Source organism: Geotrypetes seraphini, chromosome 19, assembly GCF_902459505.1.
Source record: "Geotrypetes seraphini chromosome 19, aGeoSer1.1, whole genome shotgun sequence".
NCBI lineage: Eukaryota > Metazoa > Chordata > Amphibia > Gymnophiona > Dermophiidae > Geotrypetes > Geotrypetes seraphini.
This window is the reverse complement of record NC_047102.1, coordinates 31,560,976-31,588,123: the sequence shown is the minus strand read 5'-3', so window position 1 is coordinate 31,588,123 and position 27,148 is coordinate 31,560,976. Positions and strand designations below refer to the sequence as shown.

At 45.0% G+C, this 27,148-nt stretch overlaps 1 protein-coding gene across 2 annotated transcripts in view; it reads left to right on the top strand.

Annotated features, from left to right (window-relative positions):
• The first annotated feature begins 5,931 nt into the window (after positions 1-5,931).
• The window catches only part of SLC25A22 (solute carrier family 25 member 22), a 61,410-nt gene continuing 40,193 nt past the window's right edge, over positions 5,932-27,148 (top strand). Inside the window, exons 1-3 of one of the 2 annotated variants that reach the window (XM_033928602.1) lie at positions 5,932-6,026; positions 23,446-23,609; positions 26,824-26,913. In XM_033928602.1, the coding sequence (XP_033784493.1) occupies positions 26,894-26,913 (20 nt within the window). In that variant the 5' untranslated portion in view covers positions 5,932-6,026; positions 23,446-23,609; positions 26,824-26,893. Of the gene's footprint in view, positions 6,027-6,996; positions 7,200-23,445; positions 23,610-26,823; positions 26,914-27,148 lie in introns of those variants that run through there. The other variant, XM_033928601.1, reaches the window with a different exon arrangement.

Genomic DNA, 27,148 nt, shown 5'->3' with positions numbered 1-27,148 from the left:
ACAGGCTGATTCTGCATTCAGGATTTCTATATACTTCTCCCTTGCTGTTCGCGGGGGTTAGGGGCAGAGCCAGCCCGCGAATAGGGAAAATGCATGAATAACTTTGGCCGGCTCTAACCCACCCCCGGACCTTACCTGGTGGTCTAGCGGTGACGTGGGGCAGGAGTGATCTTCCTACACTCCTGCCTCGTGCAGAGCTGTACTGTGAGTTCCCGTGGTCTCCCAAGTATAGGGAAAGCAAGCCATTGTGACATCTCCGATGAGGTTGGCTCTTAGGCATTGGTGGAATGAGGCATTATGACATCACAATATGAGAGTGATGTGGAGCCACAAAACCTACAAGTTATTCCACACTTTTCTTGACACTTCTTTTCATTCCATATCATTGAAATGAAAAGTGTGGAATACACTCATTTTGGTGCCTCAAATGTTAGACCTGCTTCTGGGTATATTTGACCTGCTGATTCCAAAAATGGCACCCGTTTTCTCCTATGAGCTCTATTTTTTTAGATACGGAACATGTTCCATATGCCACCCTTCACTCTGCTCACCCACTAAAAAAATCAGGATATTTTAATGTACTGTTTAAATTAATATCATTTAAGCATGAAGGAAACATTAAAAATTAAAGTGTACAACATGAAAATCTATTTATTTCATACCAAAAGCCCAAGTTTATGATGCAAACTTTCCAGTCATTTGACACACAAGAAGCTCCTTTTTGTAAGACTTCCGAGAGTGGGATCTGCCAGGACAATCCCACATAAGAATCCAACAATAGTCTGCCATCGTGTGTGCATCCCATCTGGCTTCCATTGTGTTTATGTCTTGGTGAAATCTTTCACCTTGCTCTTTGCTTAAGTGATCTAAGTACAAATAATGGACTAACACTCATGTTACAGCCAAGCCTGTTGAAATGAAAGTGCATATCCTCTACTAATTGTGAAGTTGTTACCAAGAAAGTTTTTCACTACAAGAACAAATGAAGACCAGGCTCATGATTCAGTTTCATTCACTGATACAATGAAATGTAAGTCATTTATAAGTCATCTGATCTGTGGACCATCAAAAATTCCTGCCTTCAGTTTTTCCATGATAAGTCAGGTAACATTCAATGCACAAACTTCTTTATTCAAAGCCTTTACAAATAGTTTCATCAGGCCTAGCTTTATATGTAGTGGTGTCAATATGTATCTTATGCTACCAAAGGTTCATTGATTACATTTTGTCCTCCAACCGTCCTATATAAGAACATAAGAAATGCCTCCGCTGGGTCAGACCTGAGGTCCATCGCGCCCAGCAGTCCGCTCATGCGACGGCCCAACAGGTCCAGGACCTGTGCAGTAAATTTCTATCTATACCCCTCTATCCCCTTTTCCAGCAGGAATTTGTCCAATCCTTTCTTAAACCCCAGTACCGTACTCTGCCCTATAACGTCCTCTGGAATTGCATTCCAGGTGTCCACCACACGTTGTGTAAAGAAGAACTTCCTAGCATTTGTTTTGAATTTGCCCCCTTTCATCTTTTCCGAATGCCCTGTTTTTTTATTTTCTGAAAGTTTGAAGAATCTGTCCCTCTCTCTCTCTCTATGCCCTTCATGATCTTGTAAGTCTCTATCATATCCCCTCTTAATCTTCTCTTTTCCAGGGAAAAGAGTCCCAGTTTTTCCAATCTCTCAGCGTATGAAAGACTTTCCATCCCCTTAATCAGTCGTGTCGCTCTCCTCTGAACTCTCTCGAGTAATGCCATATCCTTCTTAAGGTACGGTGACCAATACTGGACGCAGTACTCAAGATGTGGACGCACCATTGCCCGATACAGCGGCAGGATAACTTCTTTCATCCTGGTTATAATACCTTTCTTGATTATACCTAGCATTCTATTCGCTCTCTTAGCGGCCGCTGCACACTGTGCTGTTGGCTTCATTGTCATGTCCACCATTACCCCCAAGTCCCTTTCTTGGGTACTCTCATTCAAAAACATCCCTCCCATCGCATAATTATACCTCGGGTTTTTGCTTCCCACATGCAATACTTTACACTTCTCAACATTGAATTTCATCTGCCATCTCTCTGCCCATTCCCCTAGTTTGTCCAAGTCTCTCGGAGGCCAATCTTTTTTTGCCCAATGTTCATATTTGGCTTGGCTCTACTATCCCAAAGGCATAAAAAGCAAGGATACTAAGAAACTAGAAACCATATCTAAGAAATTAGAGCTGATGCGGTCTATCCAATGCAATTTTCTGAATCGGTGTCCCAGATGAACAGGTCAATAAACCCAAGCACCAAGAAAAAATGGTTTTTTTGTTAGCCTGTGTTAGAAATATAGGCAACCAGATGGATGAGGCCTTCAATTTAAGCCATAAGCCCTTTAAATCCTGTTCTTGCTGCACGAAGGAGGCAAGTTAAAAAAAATTGTACAAAGCTCTCAGCCTTAGTAATGCATAATAAATTTCTTGCAAATTTAGCTTTCACTTACATCCTGTAGCTAAATATTGCTAAAATGGGTACCAATGAATGAAAATTCTTATGGATTAGGACATGAGGCCCTTTGTGTGTGTGTCTCTCCTTCCATTTCTGAGTCTGTGCATTTGCCTAATTCTCCTTCCATCTTTGTGTGCATGGGTGTGAATTTATGTCTGTCTGTGGCTATTTCTAGCTGTGTATCTCGGTTTCTCTGATTCATAAGAACATAAGAACATAAGTGTTGCCTCTGCCGGGTCAGACCAGGGGTCCATCGTGCCCGGCAGTCCGCTCCCGCGGCGGCCCCCCAGGTCCACGACCTGAAAGTGTTCCCTACCTAACCTAAAATATCCATACCCTATTCGCTCAATGTACGGTAAACCTCTATCTGTACCCTGTTATCCCCTTTGCTTCCAGGAAGTCATCCAGTCCCTTTTTGAACCCCAGAATTGTACTCTGTCTTATTACCTCTCCGGGAAGCGCGTTCCAGGTGTCCACCACCCTCTGAGTGAAGAAGAACCGCCTTGCATTCGTTGTGAATCTGTCTCCTCTCAGTTTTTCTGAATGACCTCTTGTTTTAGTTGTCCCTGCTAGTCTAAAGAATCTGTCCCTCTCCACCTTCTCTATGCCTTTCATGATTTTATAAGTTTCTATCATGTCCCCTCTCAGTCTCCGCTTTTCCAGGGTAAAGAGCCCCAGCCTGTCTAACCGTTCGGCATATGAAAGGTTCTCCATACCCTTTATCATCCTCGTTGCCCTCCTCTGGACCCTTTCGAGTATTGCCATGTCCTTCTTGAGGTATGGTGACCAGTATTGGACGCAGTATTCCAGATGTGGGCGCACCATTGCTCGATACAGTGGCAGGATAACTTCTTTTGTTCTGGTAGTGATACCTTTTTTGATAATGCCCAACATTCTGTTCGCTTTTTTTTGAGGCCGCTGCACATTGTGCCGCCGGCTTCATTGTGTTATCTACCAATACCCCCAGATCTTTTTCTTGGCTGCCTTCCCCGAGTACCCTCCCTCCCATCGTATAGCTGTACCTGGAGTTCCCCTTCCCTATGTGCAAGACCTTACATTTCTCCACATTGAAGCTCATCTGCCATTTTTTTGCCCACTCACTCAGTTTGTTCAGGTCATTTTGCAATTCTTTGCATTCTTCAACAGTTCTGGCCCTGCTGGAGAGTTTTGTGTCATCCGCGAACTTGATAACTTCGCACTTTGTCCCCGTTTCTAGATCATTAATAAATATATATTTCCATCTGTTTGTGCTTCTCCTCCTATGTGGATGAAACTTAGTAGATGATAGCAGATAAAGAACTGAACAGTTGACATCTGTGCAGGCAGAATTTTTTATTATTTTTTTTAGGGGGGGGGGGGTGGGAGTTCTGTTTCAATATTACAAATTGAAATGAAACGAGAAAGATCAATAGTGGAGTACTCTAGGGAAGCTGAAATCTGACCGGTACTTTTTCATATATTTCGAAATGATCTGAAAATGGGAATTTTGAATGAGGTGATTAAATCTGCAGAGGACCCAAAAGTATTCAAAGCTGTTAAATCATAATAGGATGGTGAGAACGTGGATGGCTAGATGATGGCAGATTAAATTGAATGAGTGCGAGAACAAATTGATGCACATTGGGAAGAATAACCTCAATTGTAGTTCTGTGATGCTAGAAGGGCTCCTTTTACTAAGCCGTGTTAGAGAATTAACTAAATTGCCACGCACGCTAGACGCTAACGCCAGCATTGAGCTGGCGTTAGTTCTAGCTGCGTAGCAGGGGTGTAGCGTCCGCTAAAAACACTAACGCAGCTTAGCAAAAGGAGCCCTAAGAGTAACTACCCAGGAAAAAGATCAAGTATGAAATCCTTTGGTGAGAGTATGACAGAAAGCAAAAAAGCAAACAGTGTTAGGAGTTAATAGACAAGGAATGGAGAATAAAAGAAAGACTGGTTCGATGACGCAATCACATCGTCAGCAAGGAAGGAGAAATCCAACAGGTCGAACAACCAGATACCAAAGAAGAAAACTACGGAGCAGATGGGCAAAGATGGATCTTTTTTGGAAAACAATATTTCGATGGACTCAAAGTGTCCGTCTGCTCCGTAGTTTTCTTCTTTGGTATCTGGTTGTGCAATTCTGATCAACACGTCAAAAAGATAAGTGAAATTAGAAAAGATTTAGATGATAAAAAAAGAGATGGAACAATATGAGGTATTGTTTTTAATTCTTTTCTATGTTGATTGTAAACTGCCTGGATTTTTAGCTGCTATAAGCAGAGATTAGGACTCTTCGGCATGAAGTAGAGAGAATCCAGGGGAAATATGATAGAGCTCTAGAAAATCATTAGTGAAAGGAGTAAATGTGCATTGGTTGTTTTTAGAAAGTACAGAGATTAGGGAACATGCCATGAAGTTACTAAGGGCTAGATTCACTAAGCCCACCGATCCTACCCAATCTGTGGGCGATCGGAGGCAGGCCGACTGATCTACAACGCGCCCTCATGCAAATGGGGGCGATGGGAGGCACGCCCCTCACCGACAACACGGATCGCTGGAGAGCGATCACGATGCATGCGCAGACCATCTACTTTGCCTGTAGATGGTCTGCACATGTGTTTGCTGTCCGTACTTTTTTTTTTTTTACTCACAAGCCTGTGGTTTTAATCTGTGGGTTTAAAGCGGGTTAAAGCCACGGGCTTGCACTGCAGGGAAGGGCAGCAAGCAGCAGAGGGGGGCATTGAGCGGGGCAGCACGCAGGAGAATCGCGGCAGAGAGCAGTGCGGCCAGCATGGGGCAGAAAGTGGGGCAGCCGGCATAAAATAGTCGGGGCAGAGAGCAGGTCCTCACCAGTCGCTTGGTTTTGGATTGGCCAGCCCAGTCAGTGTGCCTTCTTTAGTGAATCCCTTCCTACTTTGCATGCACAGATTGGAGGATGATCGGCACAGAGGTTGGTGAATCAAGTCGGTACATGATCGCAAACACAATCGGTGGGCTTAGTGAATCTAGCCCTAAGTAGTAAATTTAAAACAAATAGGAGAAATTATTTTTTGCACTTAAGTCATATTCAAACTGCCAGAGGGTGTGGGTAAAAGCAGATTTAAAAAAGTGGCATAACAAGATTTAAAAATGGTCTGATCAAATTCCTGGAAGAAAAGCCCATAAACAGTCTGGGGAAAGCCATTGCTTGGCCTGGCAGTAAGCAGCATGGGATCTTTGTCAGAACCTGTGACTTGGATTGTCCACTGTTAGAAGCAGGATACTGAGCTTGAAGGACCTTTGGTCTGACCCAGGATGCCTCTTGCTCTCTGTGGCTTTGTGGGTATGTTCTTCTAAGTCTTTCTCTCATAGCGCTATACTGGAAGTTTTCCTTTGAAAATCTGGGCTGGCAAAAGTCTCAGCTGTTTGGCTTCAGGTGCAAAGTGCACATAAATCAGTACAGGCAGGAATTTCAGCATTGAACTACCTGGTGGACTTTGGCTTTCAACTTCCCCATTCCATCCCATCTTGTTTCCCTGCAGCCCAAAATGCTGTGAAGCCTGCGCATGTCCTTTTAGCCAGGTAATGCCTTTTTAAAAAGGGACTTTCTCGTCAGCACAAGTATTCAGCTAAGCAGTGTTATACTACTATTATTATTTCTGCATTCCCTGCTCCAGAGAGCTTACAATCTAAGCAGACAAAACAAACAGGATGGCAGGGTGGGGGATAGAGTTGAAGGGGGGGGGGGGTGATTAATCTGCTGGCTAGGGTGGTGGGACTGGAGGCTATCACAAAAAGATAGGCTTTTAGGGAAGGGAAGGGGTGTGACGGACAAACTGGTGTAGTTTATTCCAGGCATATGGGGCAGCTAGATGAAAGGAGTGGCACTGTAAGGGTGAGCGGTGCCCGGGACAATGGCACCCCTCCCCCACCCTCCTGCTGCACGCGCTCCCCCTTCACTTTGCTCGTACATTTTTAACTTCTTCGGTGTGAGGAACATGCCCACGTCAATATAGTCTCGCCCTTTGATGGCATTTCCTAGGTGTGGGTCCTGGAAGTGACAGAGCGCCGATGCCAACACAGAAACCTCGCGCCAGAGGGAAGGCAGGAGGGGGGCAGAGAGGAGGAGGGGTGCTGAGCTCTGTGCCACTTTTAGACCAAGCATAGGTTATGGCTCTGACAGACCCCTAAGACAGATCCTAATGCTTTTCCCTCCCTATGCTGAGACTAAAAGTGGCATGGAGCTCGGATTTTTAAGGATGGGTGGGTTGAGGTCCGCGTTTTACCCCTTCCCATAGTCCAGGGGTAGGTGATTCTGGTCCTCGAAATTTGGAGCCAGGTCAGGTTTTCAGGATCTCCATCATGAATATGTATGAGATGGCTTTGCATGCACTGCCTCCTTGAGATGCAAATCGACCTCATGCATATTTATTGTGGCTATCCTGAAAATCTGACCTGGCTCCGGCTCTCGAGGACCGGAATCGCCTACCCCTGGCCTAGTCTAAGCGTGATTCCCATTTTGAGAGCATCATAGACGCCCGTCTGAAAACTGAAGCTGCCGCTCCCCTGGGGAAAGCAGCAGCAGCAGCACCTTGGAGAGCGCATGCTCGAGCGTCCAGCCCTTGCGAGTGTGCGCGGCAGGAGACGCTGCAGCTCCGCATCTCGCCGCTGGGGGCAGAGTCTCTTCGGCACGGCTGCTAATCAGAGCCGCGCGCTGCAGCTACCCCGGAGCCACGAGCCGACCCGGAGCACCAGGTGAGTGCCGCCCGCCTTAGCCCTGGGGAGGGGGAGGGGGAGCTCAATGCTGCAATCGGGGAGGAAGAGGAAGGAGCTGGACTCTGGGCTTGCACTGCCGGAACCGATGCAATGCCGACGTGGAAGTTGCCTCAGTCCCTGAGCTGTCTTGACTCTCGCAATGTAGTAGCAGGAAAATGGGCTGCAACAATGTTACAATGCACCAAACACTGCTGCGAATTGAGGAAGTTGAGATGCACTAGTAGAATATCTGTCCTGCCAGCTTAATTCCCCCCCCCAACTTTAATATGGACTTGCATTGCAAGACCTTGCTTGTATATCAGGTTAAATTTTAATAAAATGTTTTGCAAAACACTTGCAGTCCAAGGTCTTACCTATTCTAGGGTTGGCTCCTGCTTTGCTTTAGAGTGAATGACTAGTGTCCCAGGTCAGTCCCCCTTGGACACTTGAGGGCACTGCCACACTTGCATCTTTCAGGGCCAAAGCTGATGGAGCGGCAGAGGCTGTGCCTCGCAAACTCCTTCCTGTCCCTTTCCTTGTTGCAGCCTTTTTTCTGCCAAAGGAAAGCTGCAATCTGGGATGACTGGAAATTGCGATTCAGAGGACGAGGCTAGAATAAAGACTTATTCCTTTAGAAATAAAGAGCAGACAGACAGATAGATTGATATTTGGTTGGGCTGCTGCTGACTGCATAAGTGATTTTAGGTATTGTCCTTGTGATGTTTATATTTACAAAACTAACTTGACTTGAAAAAGCAAGACGGTTGGAAATGCTGGCCAGTCGGGTAAAAGCCTTGGTGGGGAGTGATGCAAAGGAGTGGTAGGTCTGAAGTCTTTCTGATGGGAATTAATGCCCAGAGGTGCAGTCGTTAACATGTAACTGTCCGCTGCTTTTGTTGGCTTAGATGAGGAGAAAGGGCATCACGTCTGAGACAAATACGTGGACTTTAGTGGACCACACGGCTCCTGTTCTTCTGATACCTGCAGGTGCTTAGAAGCTGTTTGATTTCAGGACCTGACCTGGCTGTAATGACTTAAGCAGAACAGAACAATAGCCTTACTGGATCAGACCAGGAGCCCGCCTTGGTTTGTTGTTTATTGAAGATTATTGAAATTGTTATAGTCTTAGTTTTGGTGTTGGACCGCAAGGGATTTGCGATACAGAAATACATTTTTATTATTTATTGAGATTTTGACATCGTCTTTATGAAGAGATTCGCTCTAGACGGTGCGCAGCTGGAACCGCTTGACGTAGGCCCTGATTCTATAAAGTCTGCCCAAAGTTAAGCACCAATATTGGCACCTGACTTAATTGGTCAAAAGGCCTAATCGGTACCGCTATTGATACTTAATGCCTCATAATTAGGTGACTGTGTCTGAATTCAAGAGGGCCTGGGATAGGCGCGTGGGATCTCTCGGAAATAGAAATAAATAACGGTTACTGTGGATGGGCAGACTGGATGGACCATTTGGCCTTTATCTGCTGTCATGTAACTTACTTCTATAAAAAGTAGGTGCCGAGCCCAAAGCGCCTACACTAAAAGTGGGTGGAGTTAGGGGGAGGATCCTGGCAGTGTTTTTGAGTTAGGCGCCATTAGGCAAAGAAAACCCTGGCATAAATACGGGGCACCTAAATGTTAGAACGTTGCCCTAGGCAGCACTAACTGTGATTCTATAGTGATCGCCTAAGTCTTGTGGAATCACGATTATCACCACACTAATCAGGACCATTTTGTTAACCGTGTAAGAATGGCGGAATGACCAGACAGAAGCATGGATTCAATCTGTGAGGTAGACTTGGAGCTGCAAATTGAATAACATGATACTGTCGGAAATGCAATCATGTAACCGAAATATATTTATTTATTGGGATTTATGAAGAAATTCACTCAACAGCAAATACACTTCAACCTAAAACTTGCAGCATAACATAGAATGAGGTCAACTCCAAATCAACAAACTGAAACTTGAGACTAGGACTACAATGAAACCGTTTGAAAAATATGCTTATTTAATAGCACTGAAATTCAAACAGCAGAGATATAATACAAGACCTAAGAAGCACGTATTGATAACATAGATATGACAGCTTATCATATAGATAAACCGATGGGAGGCGAAACTCAAGGCAAGCATGGAAGTGCATTCATATGACATTGAGGTGCTGTGCCCAATGTCACCACAATACAAATGAAATGCTTTAATAAGCATGCAACTTAGATATCACGCTACCATTGTACAGTACAATAGATTTAAACAAATACAAAGTTTATTCAAAATTTGTTATACCACCTTATCAAAGGGAGAAGAAATAGTAAGCCGAGAAAACATTGGTCAAGACAACAGGACAGACAGGAGAGGGAAGACAACATATTAGCCCAAGGAAATGGACTACGTAAAGTTTGAAAAGTCCTTCTCAATGAAACGTCTTCATAGGGGCAAATGCGTTTGAGTTACAGACACAGAATAAACTGAAGGCAAATGAGATTTTGTATATGAGAAACTGGTTGAAGTTTCAGGGAGTGCAATAAGCTGATCCAGATGTGGAGAGTCAGTGGCCTTGGGAAATGCGGCTGGCGTTCAGCCTAGCTCCTCTGGGAGTAAGCTCCAGAGGGCGGGGGATGCTCCTTGAAAAGACCTTAGAGGCCTCAAAGGGGTGTAGTTTAGTTTTTAGGTGCTCTGAAGATCTTGACAATTAGAGTTTGAGCTACTGGTATTCTGGGTTTAGTCTCTCTTTATGAATTGTTATGCTTATTTTTTTCTGTCTTTGTGTTTTATATAATCTTTTGCTAAGTATGTAAACCTTCTTGATGGCCTGATACACTTGGCCCTGTAGGGTAATGGTGGCCAGTGCAGTAATGCTTCTTCGTCTACACCAGAGGTGTCCAACCTTTTGGCTTCCCTGGCCGAAAAAAATGTTTCTGGGGCCGCACAAAGTGCCATACCCACAGATCTTGGTAGGAGTGGCTCCTGTCCGCTCACCTGGATTTTCAGCAGCATTTCCTCAGACAAGTGCCACTGCCTTGCAGTCCAGAGATGGAGTTAAGAGTTATCTGGGCACCGCCAGTATTCAGTGGTGGTACCCAGATTAATTTAGGGCAGATAAAAAGCTCAACCTTTTCTGAAGCTAGTTCAGTTCTCAGGATATCTGCAGTGAATATGTATGAGAGAGATTTGCATCTACTGCCTCCAAATCTGTCTCATGCATAATCATTATGGACATCCTAAAAAACCCCAGACTAGCTAGATAACATAAGAATGTACATATGAGTTGAGTTTGGTTAGGCCTGTCCTGTTTTTAATGGAGTTCCTTGCTTTGATATATTGAATTTTTATTTTGTAAATCGCTTGGACCTGTCGTCAGAACAAACGGTAGAACACGTTTTAATAGTCCAGAAGCAGCCTGAGAAACATTGATCCGATCTAAATAAGATTATACCTTATGCACCAGAAGAGATCTCAACGCCTGCACAGCCGCCTGTGCTCTTTGTTATAGAAGCGACCGAGGTGTATGAGCAGACAGAATTCCTAGAACTCCTGAACTGATGTATTTGATCTGATCATACAGATGAGAGATTCTGCAAGTTAGTGTGAATTACCTCGGATAAAGCTGTCACATGGTTCTAATGGCATTAAGATCAGGAGATCTTAGCACTAAGCTCAGAGCATAGGACAGTATTTGTGTTACTAATTAGAGAGGAAACATAATCAGGGCAGACGAAGAGGAAGAGAGCTGCCGAAAAGGCCCAAAGACCAGGGGAGGAGGGGGGATCTTTGCTCAGTGCATTCATCTGTGAGCCTTGGGAACAGGGGCACATGGAGCAAATCCTTCCAGTTTCCTGTTTTCATCCATAGTTTGTCTAAATCTCAGGGGGGCTTATTAGAGGTGTGGTGTGGGTGGGGCTAGGGTAGGCTTATGACCTGGACATTTTTCTGCCATAATCAAACATACATCCAGGACACAATTTAGTTATTTGGGGCTACATCTGTTTTAACAACGAATACGTGCCAAAAAGGTGCCCAAACTGAGCAGATGACCACTGGAGGGAGTAAGCATGACCCCCACACTCTCCAAGTGGTCACTGACCCCCCTCCCACCACTCAAAGATATAAATGAAACTGTCTGACAGTTCATAGCGCTACATACGCCTTTCAGCACTATAGAAATGATAAATAGTAACAGTGGTAGCTTCGGATGTTATGTCCAGTCCTATTAGAGCAGCAAGAAGATGTCTGGAGTAGCCTGATGGTCAGTGCAATGGTCTGAAAAGAAGGAGACCACTCTAAATAGTACACTCGGATTTAGACGTCATATCGAAAATGGCTCTCTTTAACTTCCAGTGCTTCAGTTCTAATCCCAATTCCGACCCTATCATGGATCTGAGTGAGCACAGAATTGGGGGCTGTGGATAATCAATGGGGAGGAGGTGGCTGTTTTTGTGTGGTGCTGTAGGACTAGGCCTGGTGGGCATAAAGCAGATTCACTTATTGTAATTAAGTATATGACATCGCATCTCTGGAACTTTAGAAGCTGATGCCCAGAATGCATGAGGCGATCTCCAGAATAGAGGGTGATCGAAACTAGGGTTCTTGGTTTCAATTGAAACTGAATCAGAAGCCAAAATTTGTCACTCATTTTGGGCCAAAGCTGAAACCAAAAATGCACCTCGCCTTCCCCCTATAGAGAAAACAAATTCTCCCAGACTATCACCTCCAACCTCCCCTCCTCCAGCAGAGAGAGCAAGGCCTTCTGGGCCAACCCCCCCCTCCCCCCCCCACTGCCCAAAGAGCCTTTTCTAGGCTACCTTTAAATGCCATGATGGTCTAGGGATCCTCAGTTGCTCCTGCCTCCTCTGGTTCCACAGTCAAAATGGCTGCTGAGATTGCTCCTGCCCATGCTGGATAGTCTTGGCAGCCATTTTGACTGAGGAACTAGTGGGGGCAGGAGCTCCTGTTCAGAAGAGGCATTTAAAGGTAGGCCCAGTGAGGGTCTTTGAGTGATGGGAGGGCAGAGGAATTCTGATTGGTGTGGCTTCCCTGGCAGGACCTGTTCTTTGGCAGTGCTTGTGGTCATGTGATGGGATAGGCAAAGAGTGATCACTGGGGGTGGGGTGGGGGGTGGGGGGGGCAGTTGAGCTGAAAATGCAATGCCTTTATCAGCCTAAGCCAATGAATGACCAAACCTGAATTTTGGGCCAGTTTTGCTGTAGAAACTGAACCCAAAATTCAGTCGGGCTCTAATTCAGAACCCTCTTCTGTTTGTAAATAATGCAACTGCCCATGAATTTCAGCCAGCTTCCAGGCCTCAGGTCAGAGGTGCTGCAAGTCATTCTGGGAGGTGTCCCAGATGACATGAGCTGGAAAGCTGGTGCTGCAGAATGATAGGAAAGTGTGCTCTCACATGCCTCACAGAAAGGTAACAATATATGTTATTTCTCGAGGCCGTCGGTATAGCCAGCATTATACGGAGAAATTCTGTTTATATTGTGCCTGTCTGAATATGGACTTGGACACGCCTCTAAATGATATATTCTCCCTCTCTGTTCCTCGAAGTAATTTCGCTGTTTTGTTTTTTTTTCTGTTCCTTTACCTATTTCTCATGTAACCCTCTCTTCTTACACCTTGTATTTCGCTGATTGTCCAGTCTTCTTAGAATGTGAACCGCCTAGAAGTCTTTCGACTATAGCGGTATAGAAGAATAAAGTTTATTATTACTATTATGATGACTGGTGGCTTGGAGGCAGGAAGCAGGGTTACCCACAGTGCTTTGGTGTGGATATTACATTATAGAATATATTGGGAGCCTGTGTGAATGAAGCACAATAGAAAGCCCACATATCACTACTGTGAGCAGTCTACATAGCTTCAGGATTATATAGAAGTGATGGTAAAGGTCAGAATCAATTATGTATAAGTATACATTCAGGGCTTAATCTATGGACCAGATGAGGCTCTGGCCCAGGGTCATGATGTCATTGGCTCATAAATTAAGCTTACCATGTCTCTTGAACACATCCTTCCTCCTCCCTCTTCTAACGCTGCTGGCTGGTCCTGGCAGAGGCCCAGCGTCAGCATCACAGGAGGGAAGTGCTACCTTTCCCTTCTCCCTCCTCTTGACGCTGGCCCTCCCTCTTTGCTACAGCTGGCCTACGTAGTCGCATCCTGCCAGGACCAGGCAGTAGCATCGAAGGAGGGAATTGACTGGGGACGGGGCGTGGCTGGGGGGTTCCGTAATCTCTTGAGCCGGCCCTATATACATTAAAATGAAATGATACATGAATTATTGTCTGGACGAGAGCAACTTAAGATCAGATTTAGATGAAGCATTTAGGGTAGAAGGCATGAAAGCTCTGTTAATATACTGAGAGTAATTTTATAACAGGGCAGCTTCAAGTGAAGCCTTGTCCCTTTACAGGAGCTTATGTGCATGGGTATAATACAGGCCTCCACACATACTGTAGTATTTTATAAAAAATGCAGATAAGCTGTGACTGCCAGTGCTGTGCCTAAAATCCACCCATGACCTTCTTGTCATAATACTTTCAGGACGACTTCCTTCACCTAATACCAGGCATCTTTGGTAAGACACAGTGGGGTCTTTTTACGCACAGAATATATGTGTAAAAAAAGTCTATATAAAATGACCCCCACTGTGTGTTACCTAACCCCGATGAAGTCCATCTGAAAGCGTGTAATTGTGTTTCTTCTCGGGCGAATCCTTAGACAGATGGTGGGGGTCCACCTCTTCCCTCCCATCTCTTGTACCCTAGAAGTACAGAATGTGCATTTTCACACTTTGAAGGCAGGCAGCCTGGTTGGGTCTCCATGGTAACGGGCGCAGCACGAGCGCTGCTCACACGTGGCATGGAGAAAAGAGAAGAACATCTGCCAGCCCTTCCTTGAGCAGCGGAATGGGAGAGGGGAGGAGGGCGAACTGTCTGAGCCATCCTTTGCCCGATCATGAGACTGATGTCCAAGCACAGTTCGTAACGTAGCAAAGATCAGATCTGAGGCAGTAGGTCAGGATATCCAACCACCAAAGATCAAAACAAAAGCTTAAAAAGAGGCTAATGTCCTAATTGTTTCATTTGATTGGAATTAATCCTATGACTGAGGAGAGCAAAGGACCACCTGTGCTACCTTCTCTTACATGCAGATTACACCCCTCGGTGCCCTGCTTAGAGAGCTTTGATTCTATCCTCTTTCAGTACAGGGATTCTCTGGGTTTTATTCCACACATTTTTCAATTCTGTCACTGTTTTGTCTTTAGTTCCTCCACCAGGAAGGTATTCCAGGCATCCACCACCCTCCTGATTTTACTCCGAAGTCTACCACTCTGGAGCCTCAGTTCATGTCATCTAGTTCTACCACTTCCTTGTCTCTGAAAAAGATCTGTATGTTTCAAGTAAATGTCTGTATGATATCTCTCCTGTTCCTCTTTTCCTCTAGGATACACATATTCAAGTCTTCAGCTTTCTTCTCCTACATCTTTTAATATATATTCCAGTTCCTGCCATTTTTGTCACATTCCTCTGAACCACTTCAAGCTTTTTATATCCATAACATGATACAGCCTCCAAAACTGGTACTTCTTCCATGCCTTCTCTCTCCAGGTATAGTGGCTGTGTTAGCTAGAGACCGTAGTGCAGGGGTGTCAAAGTCCCTCCTCGAGGGCCGGAATCCAGTCGGGTTTTCTGGATTTCCCCAATGAATATGCATTGAAAGCAGTGCATGCAAATAGATCTCATGCAGATTCATTGAGGAAATCCTGAAAACCCGACTGGATTCCGGCCCTCGAGGACCGACTTTGACACCTGTGCCGTAGTGGTACCATGGCCAGGAAAGCAAGAAGCAAAGATACTGGGTATGTTTCCCAGCACAGTTTCCATCTTCTTAATCATAGGTAGACTAGCCGACCCTCTGTTCCAGAAGCTGTGGGGGAATTCTAAAGTAGATCCATTAGAGGTCGCTACAAATCCATAAAGGAGGGTCTCTATGCATAAATAAGTGCTTATAGTGCAAAACCCTGAACCCAACTGGTCAAACTGCGCCCCCAAACCAAAACGAAAAAATACAGAGATGCAGGTTTCCTTATTGCCTCGTAAGATCTTCTCAACTAGACATAACACCCCAGAACTGCTTATTAAGCAAATAAAATTTCTTCTCGTTCATCATCACAGCGATCCCCTTAGGCTCACCCCTTCAGAGAAACCTGCCCATTGGCAACCTGCTTGAACAGGATGAAAGGCGACATCAGGCTGTCAGTGCTGTCTTTTAAAGATGGCTGACGGTGACATCAAGAGGCAGAAGGGGCCATTAACACTGTTTCTTCAGATGGTTGACAGTGACATTAGAGGGAATGGACTGTCAGCACAGGGAACAGCAAGCGGGGCTCTCCATGGTGAAGACAGATGGCAAACCCCAGCCCAGGCAGGGTGAGCTCAGGTAAAACATTTGCATTTAAGAGGCAGTGCTCGTTCTCAGCTTTTCCTACTCCTCTCTCCATGCAAAGAGCACTAGAAATGTGTCACTGACAGCAAATCACTTGCCTAGAGAAAATATCTGCAGAGAAAGTACAACAATAAAGGTTAACAAGCAAAACGTATACTTTGATGTAAGGTGATATCTGTCCATTGGAATAACTGAAAACGTTTGGGAGCTGAGAGTCTCTCAGGTCAGAACATGTCGGAAAGTACAAGTGTCTCAGAAGAAGCATTGACAGGAGAGTTTGAAGGCAGGAGTTGGCTGTGTTAGACCAGGGGTGGACAAGAATTCATGACTGCAGTTGAATAACAGGGAAACGTGTGTAATTAAAAAAGGTTTGCCCATCCCTGCCCTAGGCAGTTCAGAGGCAGCTCAAGTCAACGGCCTTGTTATAATTTTGCAATCATAGAAATGAAGTTGAATTATATCTTTCCTAATTAAATCTCTCTGCACGAGCTTTTCAACAACTCTGCCAATATTTAGAGTTTGGTTTCAAATCAAGTTGCGGGTTTTAGCGCTGCCTTCCTCTGGACCAACTCCATCCTTTTTATATCTTTTTGAAGGTTCAGCATCCAGAATTGTACACAATATTCTAAATGAGGTCTCACCAAAGTCTTATACAGGGGCATCAATACCTCCTTTTTCCTACTGGCCATACCTCTCCCTGTGCACCCTAGCTTCCTTCTTTTCGCTTGTTTTGCCACCTTAAGATCATCACATACAATCACACCCAAGTCCCGCTCTTCTGTCGTGCACATAAGCTCTTCATTCCCTAAAGTGTAACGCTCCCTCGGGTTTTTGCAGCCCAAATGCATGACCTTGCATTTCTTAGCATTAAATTTTAGCTGCCAAATTTCAGACCATTCTTCAAGCTTCGCCAGGTCTTTCTTCATGATATTCACCCCATCTGGGGTATCCACTGTATTGTAGATTTTGGTATCATCTGCAAAGAGGCAAATCTTACCTGACAGCCCTTCAGCAATATCATTTATAAAAATGTTTAAAAGAACAGGCCCAAGAGCAGAACCTTGAGGCACACCACTGGTAACATCCCTTTCCTCAGAGCGATCGCCATTGATCAATACCCTCTGTCACCTTCCACTCAACCAGTTCCTGACCCAACCCGTCACTTTGGGACCCATCCTGAGGGCACTCAGTTTATGTATTAGATGTCTATGTCGAACACTGTCAATAGCTTTGTTAAAATCTAAATACACCACATCTAGCGCACTCTCTCTATCCAATTCTCTGGTCACCCAGTCAAAGAAATTGATCAGATTTGTCTTACAAGACCTACCTCTAGTGAATCCATGTTACCTCTGGCCCTATAATCCACAGGATTCCAGAAACTTGACCATTCTCTGTTTTAAAAGTGTTTCCATTAATTTGCTTACCACAGAAATCAGACATACCGGCCTGCAATTCCGTACTTCTTCCTTACTTCCACTTTTGTAGAGAGGGACCACATCCGCCCTTCTCCAATCCTCCGGTACCACTCCTGACTCTAAAGACTTGTTGAAAAGGTCAGTTCCTAAGTTCCTTCAGCACCCTCGGATGTACACCATCCAGCCACATCGCTTTGTCTACCTTTATTTTAGCCAGCTCTTCACGAACACAACCCATGATTTCTTTTCTCTTTCGATCTGTAATAGTTACTCAATTTGCCCTGACCTCTCTTTCATCATCACTGGATCTAAATCATTGCTTCAAGAGGCTGAGCTGGTTTTGCTCCCAATCTATAGAGGCCAGCGGAGAAATCACAATGTGGAATAAAACGGAGCTGCAGAATATTGTAGGAATACTACTGGAAGGTGTGCATTTTACTGTCGTGGCACGCAGCACATGATGGGACTGCAAACAGCGAGGGAATTCAAAAAGGCATGGAATAAACACAGAGGGTCCCTGTATGGCATGAAGAAATAATAAAATTATATTTCCATTCACAGTAACAATTAAATTTAAATAATTAGAATCCTAAAGACAAAGGGCTAAATTCACTAAAGATAACGTCTCAATCGCTGTTGGCCGATTCTCTGGCTGATTTTCAAACAGTGATTGATTCACTATCAAGTTTGCATGCAAATGATGTGCACGCAAACCCACCGACTCAATCAATCAGGGAGCAATTGAGACCTGCGCAGCCTCCTGTCGCTGCTGTCAGGGCTTTTGCGCGACTTAAATGCGTATCATCTGTCCCATTAAAAAAGCCGACAATCACACACGCGCCCCCCCGAGCTATCGTTCCCCCGCCTGCCCCCCTATCCCCGAACCACCATGTTATGCACAGGGAGGAGCCTAAGGTCCTTATTGACTCAGATGCCTCGTGTCTGAGCGAATCAGGGTCTTCCTTTGGAAGGAGCCTAAGGAAGTGCCTGATTGGCCAAACCATGTGGTGGGCTGTTTTGTGAATCGGGTCGGTTAGCAGCGATCGTTGCTAAACCCGTGAAAACAGGTTTAGCGACGATCGCTGACTTTGGTGAATCGGGGCCAAAAATTGGGTAACCCACACCTAGTCACGGACAACCCTGGCCATCTTCCTAGGCAGACTGGGATGGACAAAGCTGGTCCTTCTCTGCTGCAATTTACTGTTAGGGTGATGGTCCTTCCCCAAGCAAAGCCTTAGATGCAGTCTGTGCTGAGAGGCTGTTCATGGTTGGGGCAAGGGCAGTTGTCCACGTATGGGTTGGTGCATTGCCATGTTGGTGGCCCTTTGAAAGAGGGTTAGTGTGGTTGCTGGTTACTGTCTTTGAGTAAATCAGACATTCGAACATTAACAACAAGGGCTGGATTGTTACCTGCAGCTAGTGAAATTCTTTCACTGTCCCTAGGGAAATGTCAAAGGCTGACCTTCATATTTCTCTCTTCCTTCCTAGAGGAATGGTCAGATTTCTAGTAAATGCTTTCACGTTGAGGAAAGAGGCATCAGGTATCAAAACTCATTTCCAGAGAGAGGTGAAATGAGATGACAGCTGATACCTGAGAGCACCAGGTTGCCGATCAATTTCTTTGAGGGGGAGAAGCTTGTTCTGTTATAGCTGTTCATCTCCGCCTGTCCCGTTGGGCTTTCAGCTCCTTCAGAGCCAGGACAGGGATCTCTTTGCAACCTTTACATGTAGTCCCTTCCAACTGACTTTACTCCAGTGTTATGGCAACAGTCTTGCTTCCAGAAACCCTACAATCAGATCAGTAGCATAGCTAGCCCTGCAATTTAGGGGTGCCCAATGCTGAGCCTGAGCAGTGACGTTACAACAATGCCACTACTCTCCGCTTCTTCCTTTCTGCGCTGAGCACGCCAGGACTTCTGGCGCACCAGCAAGGTAAAAGGGGGTGCTGCAGCTGGAGTTTTGGAGGGGGCCTGAGCCCAAAGTGGGAGTGCCCAGGCTCCCAAGCCTTCCCTCCCCCACGCCCCGTGGCTATGCCAGTTCAATAGATTGGTTTGGATTATTCGCTTTTCTAAACCCAGGTTCAAGGTAAGGTACAAATCCACATATATGTAGTTGTTAAGTTCCTGCCCCTGAGGGCTTACAGTTTAAGCTAGTACCTGAAGCAGTGGAGGATTAAGTGACTTGCCAAGGTCACAAGGAGCAGTGCAGGGTTTGGACCCACAACTTTAGGGTGCTGGGGCTGTAGCTCTAACCACTGGGCCACATTCCCCTCCTGGTTTTTAGCCCACTGTTCTGGCCTCTAGTGCAATCCTCCAGTCCATGATCTTTGAACTAAGCCACTATGGTGAAATAAGTGGGATTCGTTCCTTCCCCCAAGCAGGCTTCTGTAGTATCCCCAGCCACCCCAGAGAGGGGGAGACCTGGGCCCCTCTGAAGTACAGCAGTAAGCAACATTGCCTTTTGCCTCCAGTGCTGGACCATTCTGAGTATAAATGGTTGATTATACTGTCAATTCACAGACTTTCACAGATCAAAGTCATGACTAAATCATGTGGAAACTCCTGTTATTCCTTGCTGAACGAGGACAGTGGGCTCTCTGTTTCTAACGGGCAGGGACAAGATTTAGAAGCAGAAGCTGGCATTCTAAGACCCCCCCCCCCCTCCTCCAAGTGCTGGCCCAGCAAGTGAAATCTTTCCCATGCTCCCAGTTTGCTCTCATCCTGGCCAGTGGGCTTCTCCATGCCAGCAGTGGCCAAGTTATATAACCCTACTGAACAGGTCCAGCCCCTTCCCCTCTTCACTGGTCAGAACTGTTGAAAGCTGAGCTCGTTTCTTTCTATTTCATTGGCACTTTACGAAAACCTTCCAAACAATACATGTGCCAATTAAGAAAGATGGAAAAGCTCCCACTGCACAATAGCTCCTTTTTCTGTCCCTTTATCCTGCTCCAGCCTCTGAAGTTTCAAGTTTCATAGGTTTTTTGATTAATCGCTTAATCATACTTCTAAGCGATGTACAGTTTAAAATTACATTTGTTGGGTAACAATACAGTAAATTAAAAAAAAAACTTAAAAAAGTACAGAATTACAATCAATTTAACATACTCATAACATTAGTCACTCGGACAGCAGGAGACGGAGGTCACAGTACAGCATCCAAGCCACTAACTGTGTACCGACCTGATTTTCCCACTGACCCGATTCACTAACCTCGTGGCCGATCAACCTCCAATCCGATCCGCACATGGAAACGAGGGGAAACAGCATGCAAAGAAGGAAGGCAGCGATTCACTAAACTCAAGAAGGAACGCCGACTGTCCTGCCTGAAATAAAACATCTCCCTGCTCTCTGCCACCGTGTCTTGCTGCTGCTCTTTTTCCTTATAATATTTTGCTTGTCTTTTATACGTTCTTTACTTTCTTCTTCAGATCTCGGTTCTCTGCCGCCCTTCGAGCCCATGGTTTTAACTCGCAGGTTTAAAGCGTGTTCTGTTGATAAAGCCAGGGATGCTCTCTCCTTCCCCCGTCACCCCTATATCGTTCTAAGCACTTGTAGCTGTGTCCGAGCAGGTGGGCAGAACTATTCTATTAAAAACCCCCTCCCTTCCTTGTTTTTGCTTGTTTTCACTTGTGCGGCATGCGCAGGCCATCTACAGGCAAAGAAGATGGTCTGTGCTTGTGTCAGGATCATTCTTCACGATTGCTGCGGGGTCGGTGTGGGGCGTGCCTCCGATTGCATTAATTTGTATGAGGAGGCTTGGTGAATTGGTCACCCAGCCACGGATCGGATCAGATCTGTGAGGTTAGTGAATCTAGCCCTTAGTGCCTTTCCGCTGATCTATAATTGAAGAGATTAAGATGCCTTCTCTCTCTCTCGTCCTTCTCTCTCCTTTCTCTCTCTCCTCTCTCTTTCTTCTCTCTCTTCTTTCTCTCTTCTCTCTCCTCTCTCTCTTCTCTCTCTCCTCCTTCTCTCTCTCTTCTCTCTCTCTTCTCTCTCTCCTCTCTCTTCTCTCTCTCACTCTCCCACTCCGTTTGTAACTCATATCCCTAAATACTAGACTGGAACATATATTCAGTGTCTTACTGTGCTAACAGTGGACTCATCAATAATAACTAGATCTCATCTTAAATAATTTACTATCCCAACCTAAAAATCTTCCCCTGAATTGCAATTTGTTTTGTGTGCTGCCTTCCTTGTAAGCTTAGGGAATTGTCTCTTTTACTTAACTGTTCAGTGCTGTGTTCATTTTTTTGCACTGTATAAATGTTTAGTACCTTTGCTCTTGGCACACTTCCTTACTTAGAACACAAACACAAATCAATTTTCTTGTCCTTCAGCTTTCACTGCCTTTACAAACAAAAGACCAGGAGTTAGCACTGTTTTGCAACTGCTTTTCCAAGAACCAAAGCTCTGATAACACTCACCACAGTTAGAAAGCTGACGAGTGTAAACAAACTCAGCAAATCAGCCACTCTCCCTGCAAAAGATGAGTGAATGTAGTACAGGAGGACTTCGTAAACTCTAGTCCTGCAGGAAACCAGAAGTTTTGCAACCTTCGAGACTTTGAAAAGGAGCAGCAATACTGTACAGCATGAGCTATCCAGACATGGGCTAGATTCACTAACCAGCCCAATCGGAAGAGCTTACAATCTAACTTGCCCAGACAGACACGACATATAGGGTTGGGGATGCAGAATCCAAGGTGAGAGGAGTTAGGAGCCACAAGTACTCTCAAAGAGGTGGGTTGACATTTATAGATGGTCCCTGCTCTGAAGAGCTTACAATCTAACTTGATCAGACAGACACGACATATAGGGTTGGAGATGCAGAACCCGAGGAGTTAGGAGCCACAAGCACTCTCAAAGAGGTGGGTTGACATTTATGGACGGTCCCTGCTCTGAAGAGCTTACAATCTAACTTGACCAGACAGACACGACATATAGGGTTGGGGGATGCATAATCCAAGGTGAGAAGAGTTAGGAGCCACAAACACTCTCAAAGAGGTGGGCTTTTAACTGGGCCTTGAACACTGCTAGAGACAGAGCCCGCCGTAGGGATTTGGATAGCTTGTTCCAAGCATTTGCCGCAGCAAGGTAGAAGGGATGGAGTCTGGAGTTGGCATTTGAAGAGAAGGGCGCAGACAGGAGGGACTTACCAGCTAGGGTTTGAGATTAATGAAGAGGCACCCAGGAAGAATGGGGAGGGAATGAAGGAGATGGCTGATCAGGGGATTCCTGGGAGCGAGACACCCAACCTCCTTGAAGAAAAACTGATCAAGCTGGCCATGTTCTTTCCAACAAACTCCAGTTTAAGCCCTTTTCAGTTTTCTTTCTTTGTACTTGGTTTTAATCAAAAAAGCCACAGGTTCATCATTCTGTGTGTTTTCTGTACCTCACCTAAACTCATTGCAATAATCCAGAAAGAGCAAGAAAGTTCCACTATAGGAGAATTCGAGAAAACTCAGAACCCTAAGGCCAGGTGGCCGTAGTACTGTGGATCTGGTTCTGAATCGAACTGGATGTTGTAAAGTGGAGAGGATCCATACAGAGTGAATCCAAATCTCTCTAAGTGCTTCTGGCATTCTCATTCATGTTCAGACAATTGGTACATATGTTGCAAAATAATCCATGTCCTCAAAAGGTGCCTATTTAATAAAAACACAGGTGCCTTTATGAAATAGGCTGCCCCGCTCTCCCCAATAACACAGATATGCTGTCACACAAATTTACAACTGCTCCACAGTCAGTTGACCAGGGCAGAAATTTGGGTGGGGACCTCAAAACCCATCAGCAGGTTGCATTTCCTTCAGGCTTGGGGCCCAGGGCAGTTACCCTGTTTGCATTCCCTAGCCCTGCTTATAACTCTGCCTTAGAGAACACCTATATATAAATTGCTGTCAGTACACACACTGATATACGTGTAGCTGTACGCACAATTTTACCAATAGCCGTTCTTCACACGCAATACATATGTGTGTATGTGAATGTGTGCACAAGAGCACATAGGTATATGGGGAACAGTGTGTAACCAAAGCCCCAGGGAGTTGCAAGGAAATATGCATGTACACGCACATAGTGGCGGGGGGGGGGGGGGGGGGTTATAGCAGAAGCTTCACCTATGTTGCCTTTATGTAATAGGAGGAATTTCTAGAGGTTCCCTGTTGTAAAATTATTCCCCCCCCCCTCCCAGGTTAAGCTAGAAGGAGAAAAGCACATACCAGTGCTAAGAAGAGTAAGATAGATGGCACAGGAAGGATTCAGCATTTTGCAGGATTGTACCGAGATTTCTTGCCCTTTCCTTGACTTTCTCTCTCATATCATTGAATTGTGTACAGTGCAGAAGGGGGTGATCCATTTTGGTTTTCTTTCTCTGTTTCAGACTCAGCATTGTCACTGATCTTGATAGCTGTCTGTTTGCATAAACTGCCCTCCCCGGCCCCGGAGAAGGAGCACTTTTCGCAGCACGTGATTAGGACGAAGCAAAGGTTACTGGGGCATCGGGGAACAGCACCAGCGCTCAGAGCTGCGGAACTCAGGAACAGGGTAAGGAGGAGGAAACGCCATCTCGTGAATTAATCATGCTCTTTGATTCTGTCTTGTCTCACCCTTAAACGGTGCTACAAAGTGTAATCAGGGTGTACAATAGTGAAAATCCCCGGCAGAGGCAGCTTCAGACGGAGAAAAACAGGGAAGCTGCTCTTTCCCTCTTTAATATCTTCTCGAAGTACCAGAGAGATCGTCGGCCCCTGTTTTATATTTCTTTTATTGCTCCGTGTTCTGTACGTCGCGTAGTGTATTTGATATAAGATAGTAAAATAGTAGATGACGGCAGACCCGAATGGTCCATCCAGTCTGCCCATCCGCAGCATCCACTATCTCCTCCTCTTCCTATTGGCTAAGGCTGTTAACATTTGCATCTCCTCTTCCTATAGGCTAAGGCTCTTTACACCTGTATTGTGATGTCATAGAGCTTTATGGTTAACATAATGGCAGATAAAGGCCAAATGGCCCATCCAGTCTGCCCATCCACCATCTCCTCTTCTCATAGTAACATAGTAGATGACGGCAGACAAAGACCCAAATGGTCCATCCAGTCTTCCCAACCTGATCCAATTTAATTTTTTTTTTTTTTTTGTCGTCTTAGCTATTTCTGAGCAAGAATCCAGAGCTCTACCCGGTACTGTGCTTGGGTTCCAGCTGCTGAAGTCTCGGTCAAAGCTCACTCCAGCCCATCTACACCCTCTCAGTCATTGAAGCCCTCCCCAGCCCATCCTCCCCCAAACGGCCATATACAGACACAGACCATGCAAGTCTGCCCAGTACTGGCCTTAGTTCAATATTTACTATTATTTTCTGATTCTAGATCCTCTGTGTTCCTCCCACGCTTCTTCACCGTTTTCCTTTCCGTTTTCTCCCTGAGAGATCTCACATGCCTGATTATGGGCTCCTTCAAAGCTGTGGCAGAGATTTCTACCACAGGCCAGTGAGGTAAATGTTCCGATGCTCATAGGAATTCTATCAGCATCTCCGGTCCGCGGTAGAAACCTCTATCACAGCTTTGTAAAAGCCAGCGTATGTGCGTCTGGGAGACTTAAACTGTTTATAAAACTCCCACCAGAAAAAGCTGTAAGAAACATCTAACGGATACATCCCTCCAATAAAACTGATATTTGTGCTCGATTTACCCATCTTAAAAAAGGTTAAAAAGGGACAATTATGGAACTGATTTTCAATAAGATCCATCAATGATTTGATGAATTTTTGGAAGAGTTTAAAAACTGCTCTTTAAAGAGGACTGCTTTTTTTCGCTTATCCACAAGTTCCAACAGATGTTGAAAGTGGTCCCCATTCATGTCTCTAGCCTTTTACAATGACTGTTGGCTATTCCAAGGAGAACACCATCTTTCTGGCACCGATATTAAGAGGTGGGCTACCTTTTCGTGGCCCACCACGTAGAATTGTTGGTTTGCTGTGATTCATTCGCTACTGGTAATATATCTGCAGTAGTCTGTATGCATTAACCATGCTTTATGACTTAGGGCCTGTTTTACAGCCCCCGGGCCCTCTATGGACTTCTGGGCCGTTACCGCCCAGCAGCTGCTAGCACGGCTTTGGAAAACAGGCCTTTAATGTCCTTTAGTAAAAACAAAAACCCACAGTGGGGAAATATTTTATTGAAGTACTTCAAATATCTGTTTAACTCTTTTGTAATCCGCTTCGAACTGCAAGGTAATGGCGGAATAGAAATCTCTAATATAATGTACAGAAGCTACAGTATTTAACCAGTTGTTTGAGCGCTGTATATTAGTGGGAAAGGTTCTGGTCTAATGGGTGACTGGGGGGATCTGCTTCTGACAGGGGTCTTACGGGATTCTTGGAATCTTTGTTAGAAGTTATGACGCAAAGAATGACTCTGGCAGTGAAATGTGCCCGAGAGTCAGATTGCAGTAACAGTTTGGCCACACAGAACTTAACATTTTTTAATTGGCTTAAATGGCGTGATTAATTGAAAACACCATTAAAAGCTAATTAAAAAAAACAATTCCTGTGAGCGTCGGAGCATGTACTTCACCTCTATTGTCATTTAGTAAAACCCAATGTAAGTTCTGTGTGGAAATCAACATGGTGGTCACAAGAAAAGGGGCGGGGTTTGGGCCTGGAAAGCACCAGGAAGACCCTGGCCTAATCTACCACCACTTAAATCAAAAGGCACGGTTATTATGTACATGGCATCTAAATTTGATTGAGATGTGGCAGGCGCTGTTTCCCTATTTAAGGAATTGCACTGTTGGAGTCAAGGTAAGGTCTGGAAAATCAAGAAAAGTCTCTGAAAACTGATCGAGTTGCAAACCAGAACCCACAGAGCACTGTCAATGACCTGCAGTTGTCACAGGTCCAGAGTACAGTGTTACGTACAGAAAAATGATCTGCAGGGTAGAGTTGTCAGAAGGAAAACTTTCCTACGTCCTGATTACAAAAGTCATCATCTGATGGATGCCAAAAAACAGTACCTTCATAAGCCTGAATCTTTTAAAGCCTTTTGAACCTTTTAAATGACAATTACTATCAAGTAAGATTACTGAAGCTGGGGTTCTAGATCCATGATGCCACTGGAAGAGATGTGATGGGCTCGGGCCCTGGCCTGACCACATGTTGGATCTGGACTCCATTTGGAAATGTGTGTGCCTGCAGGGTAGCCTAGAGAGACCAAGAGAGCGGAAGAGAGTGAAGCTTCAACCGCTGAGAGGAGTCAGTGGCTGCTGGGAGAATGCTTGAAAATGTCCCTCTTACTTTTAATATTTGTCATTTAAATGTTTTGTTAGAAATGGTTTCATTTCTGTATGTTATTCGTATATATCGCTAAATTTTAAGAAATGAATGAAAAACATACTTTAGGCCCCAAACCATATATAATTGCACTCTGATAATGATGGGTCTCTGAGAAGGTCCATATTGGCTCAAGAGAAAAACTGTACATGATATCTTAACATAAAAGACCTGTGAGGGATGGTCCCTAATAAGAACTGAATAGAAAAATGTCATGTAAGAGGCTTCATGATGGCTCCCTGATAAGATCCCTATGGGAAGAGGCAGAGAGAGGCAGCGCATGATGAGCCGGAATAAATCTAGATGTTTTCACAGATGATTCCCTGATGCGAACTGACTGGGAAAGGGTGTAGCAAAAGCTTGCAAGATAGGTCTAAAGTCACATAAGAATTCTCTAAATCTGTTGTTTTCTTTTTCTTTCTTGAATCAGCGAGTTGGAGTGAAAGCCCCTGAAGGCAATTGGAGGAGTTCTCTTCATACTTGCATCCCTTTGGAATCAAATGGCTGAAAAACAAATCAGGTAAAAGTGTGTGTGTGTGTGGGGGGGGGGGGGTTCACTTCTTATGTGTTTACCTCTCTAACCCCTAGAGTTACTCCTGCTCACGCTTCACTTCCTGCTGAATCCCGCCCTGCCTCTTCTTCTGCCTCCTTTCCACTCCCCGGATTCACCCCTGTCCCTTATGGCTCTATCCTCTGCCTATATTTGAAATATAAATAGAAAGATTGAAATGTTCATTGAAGAGCTTTCTCTTTTG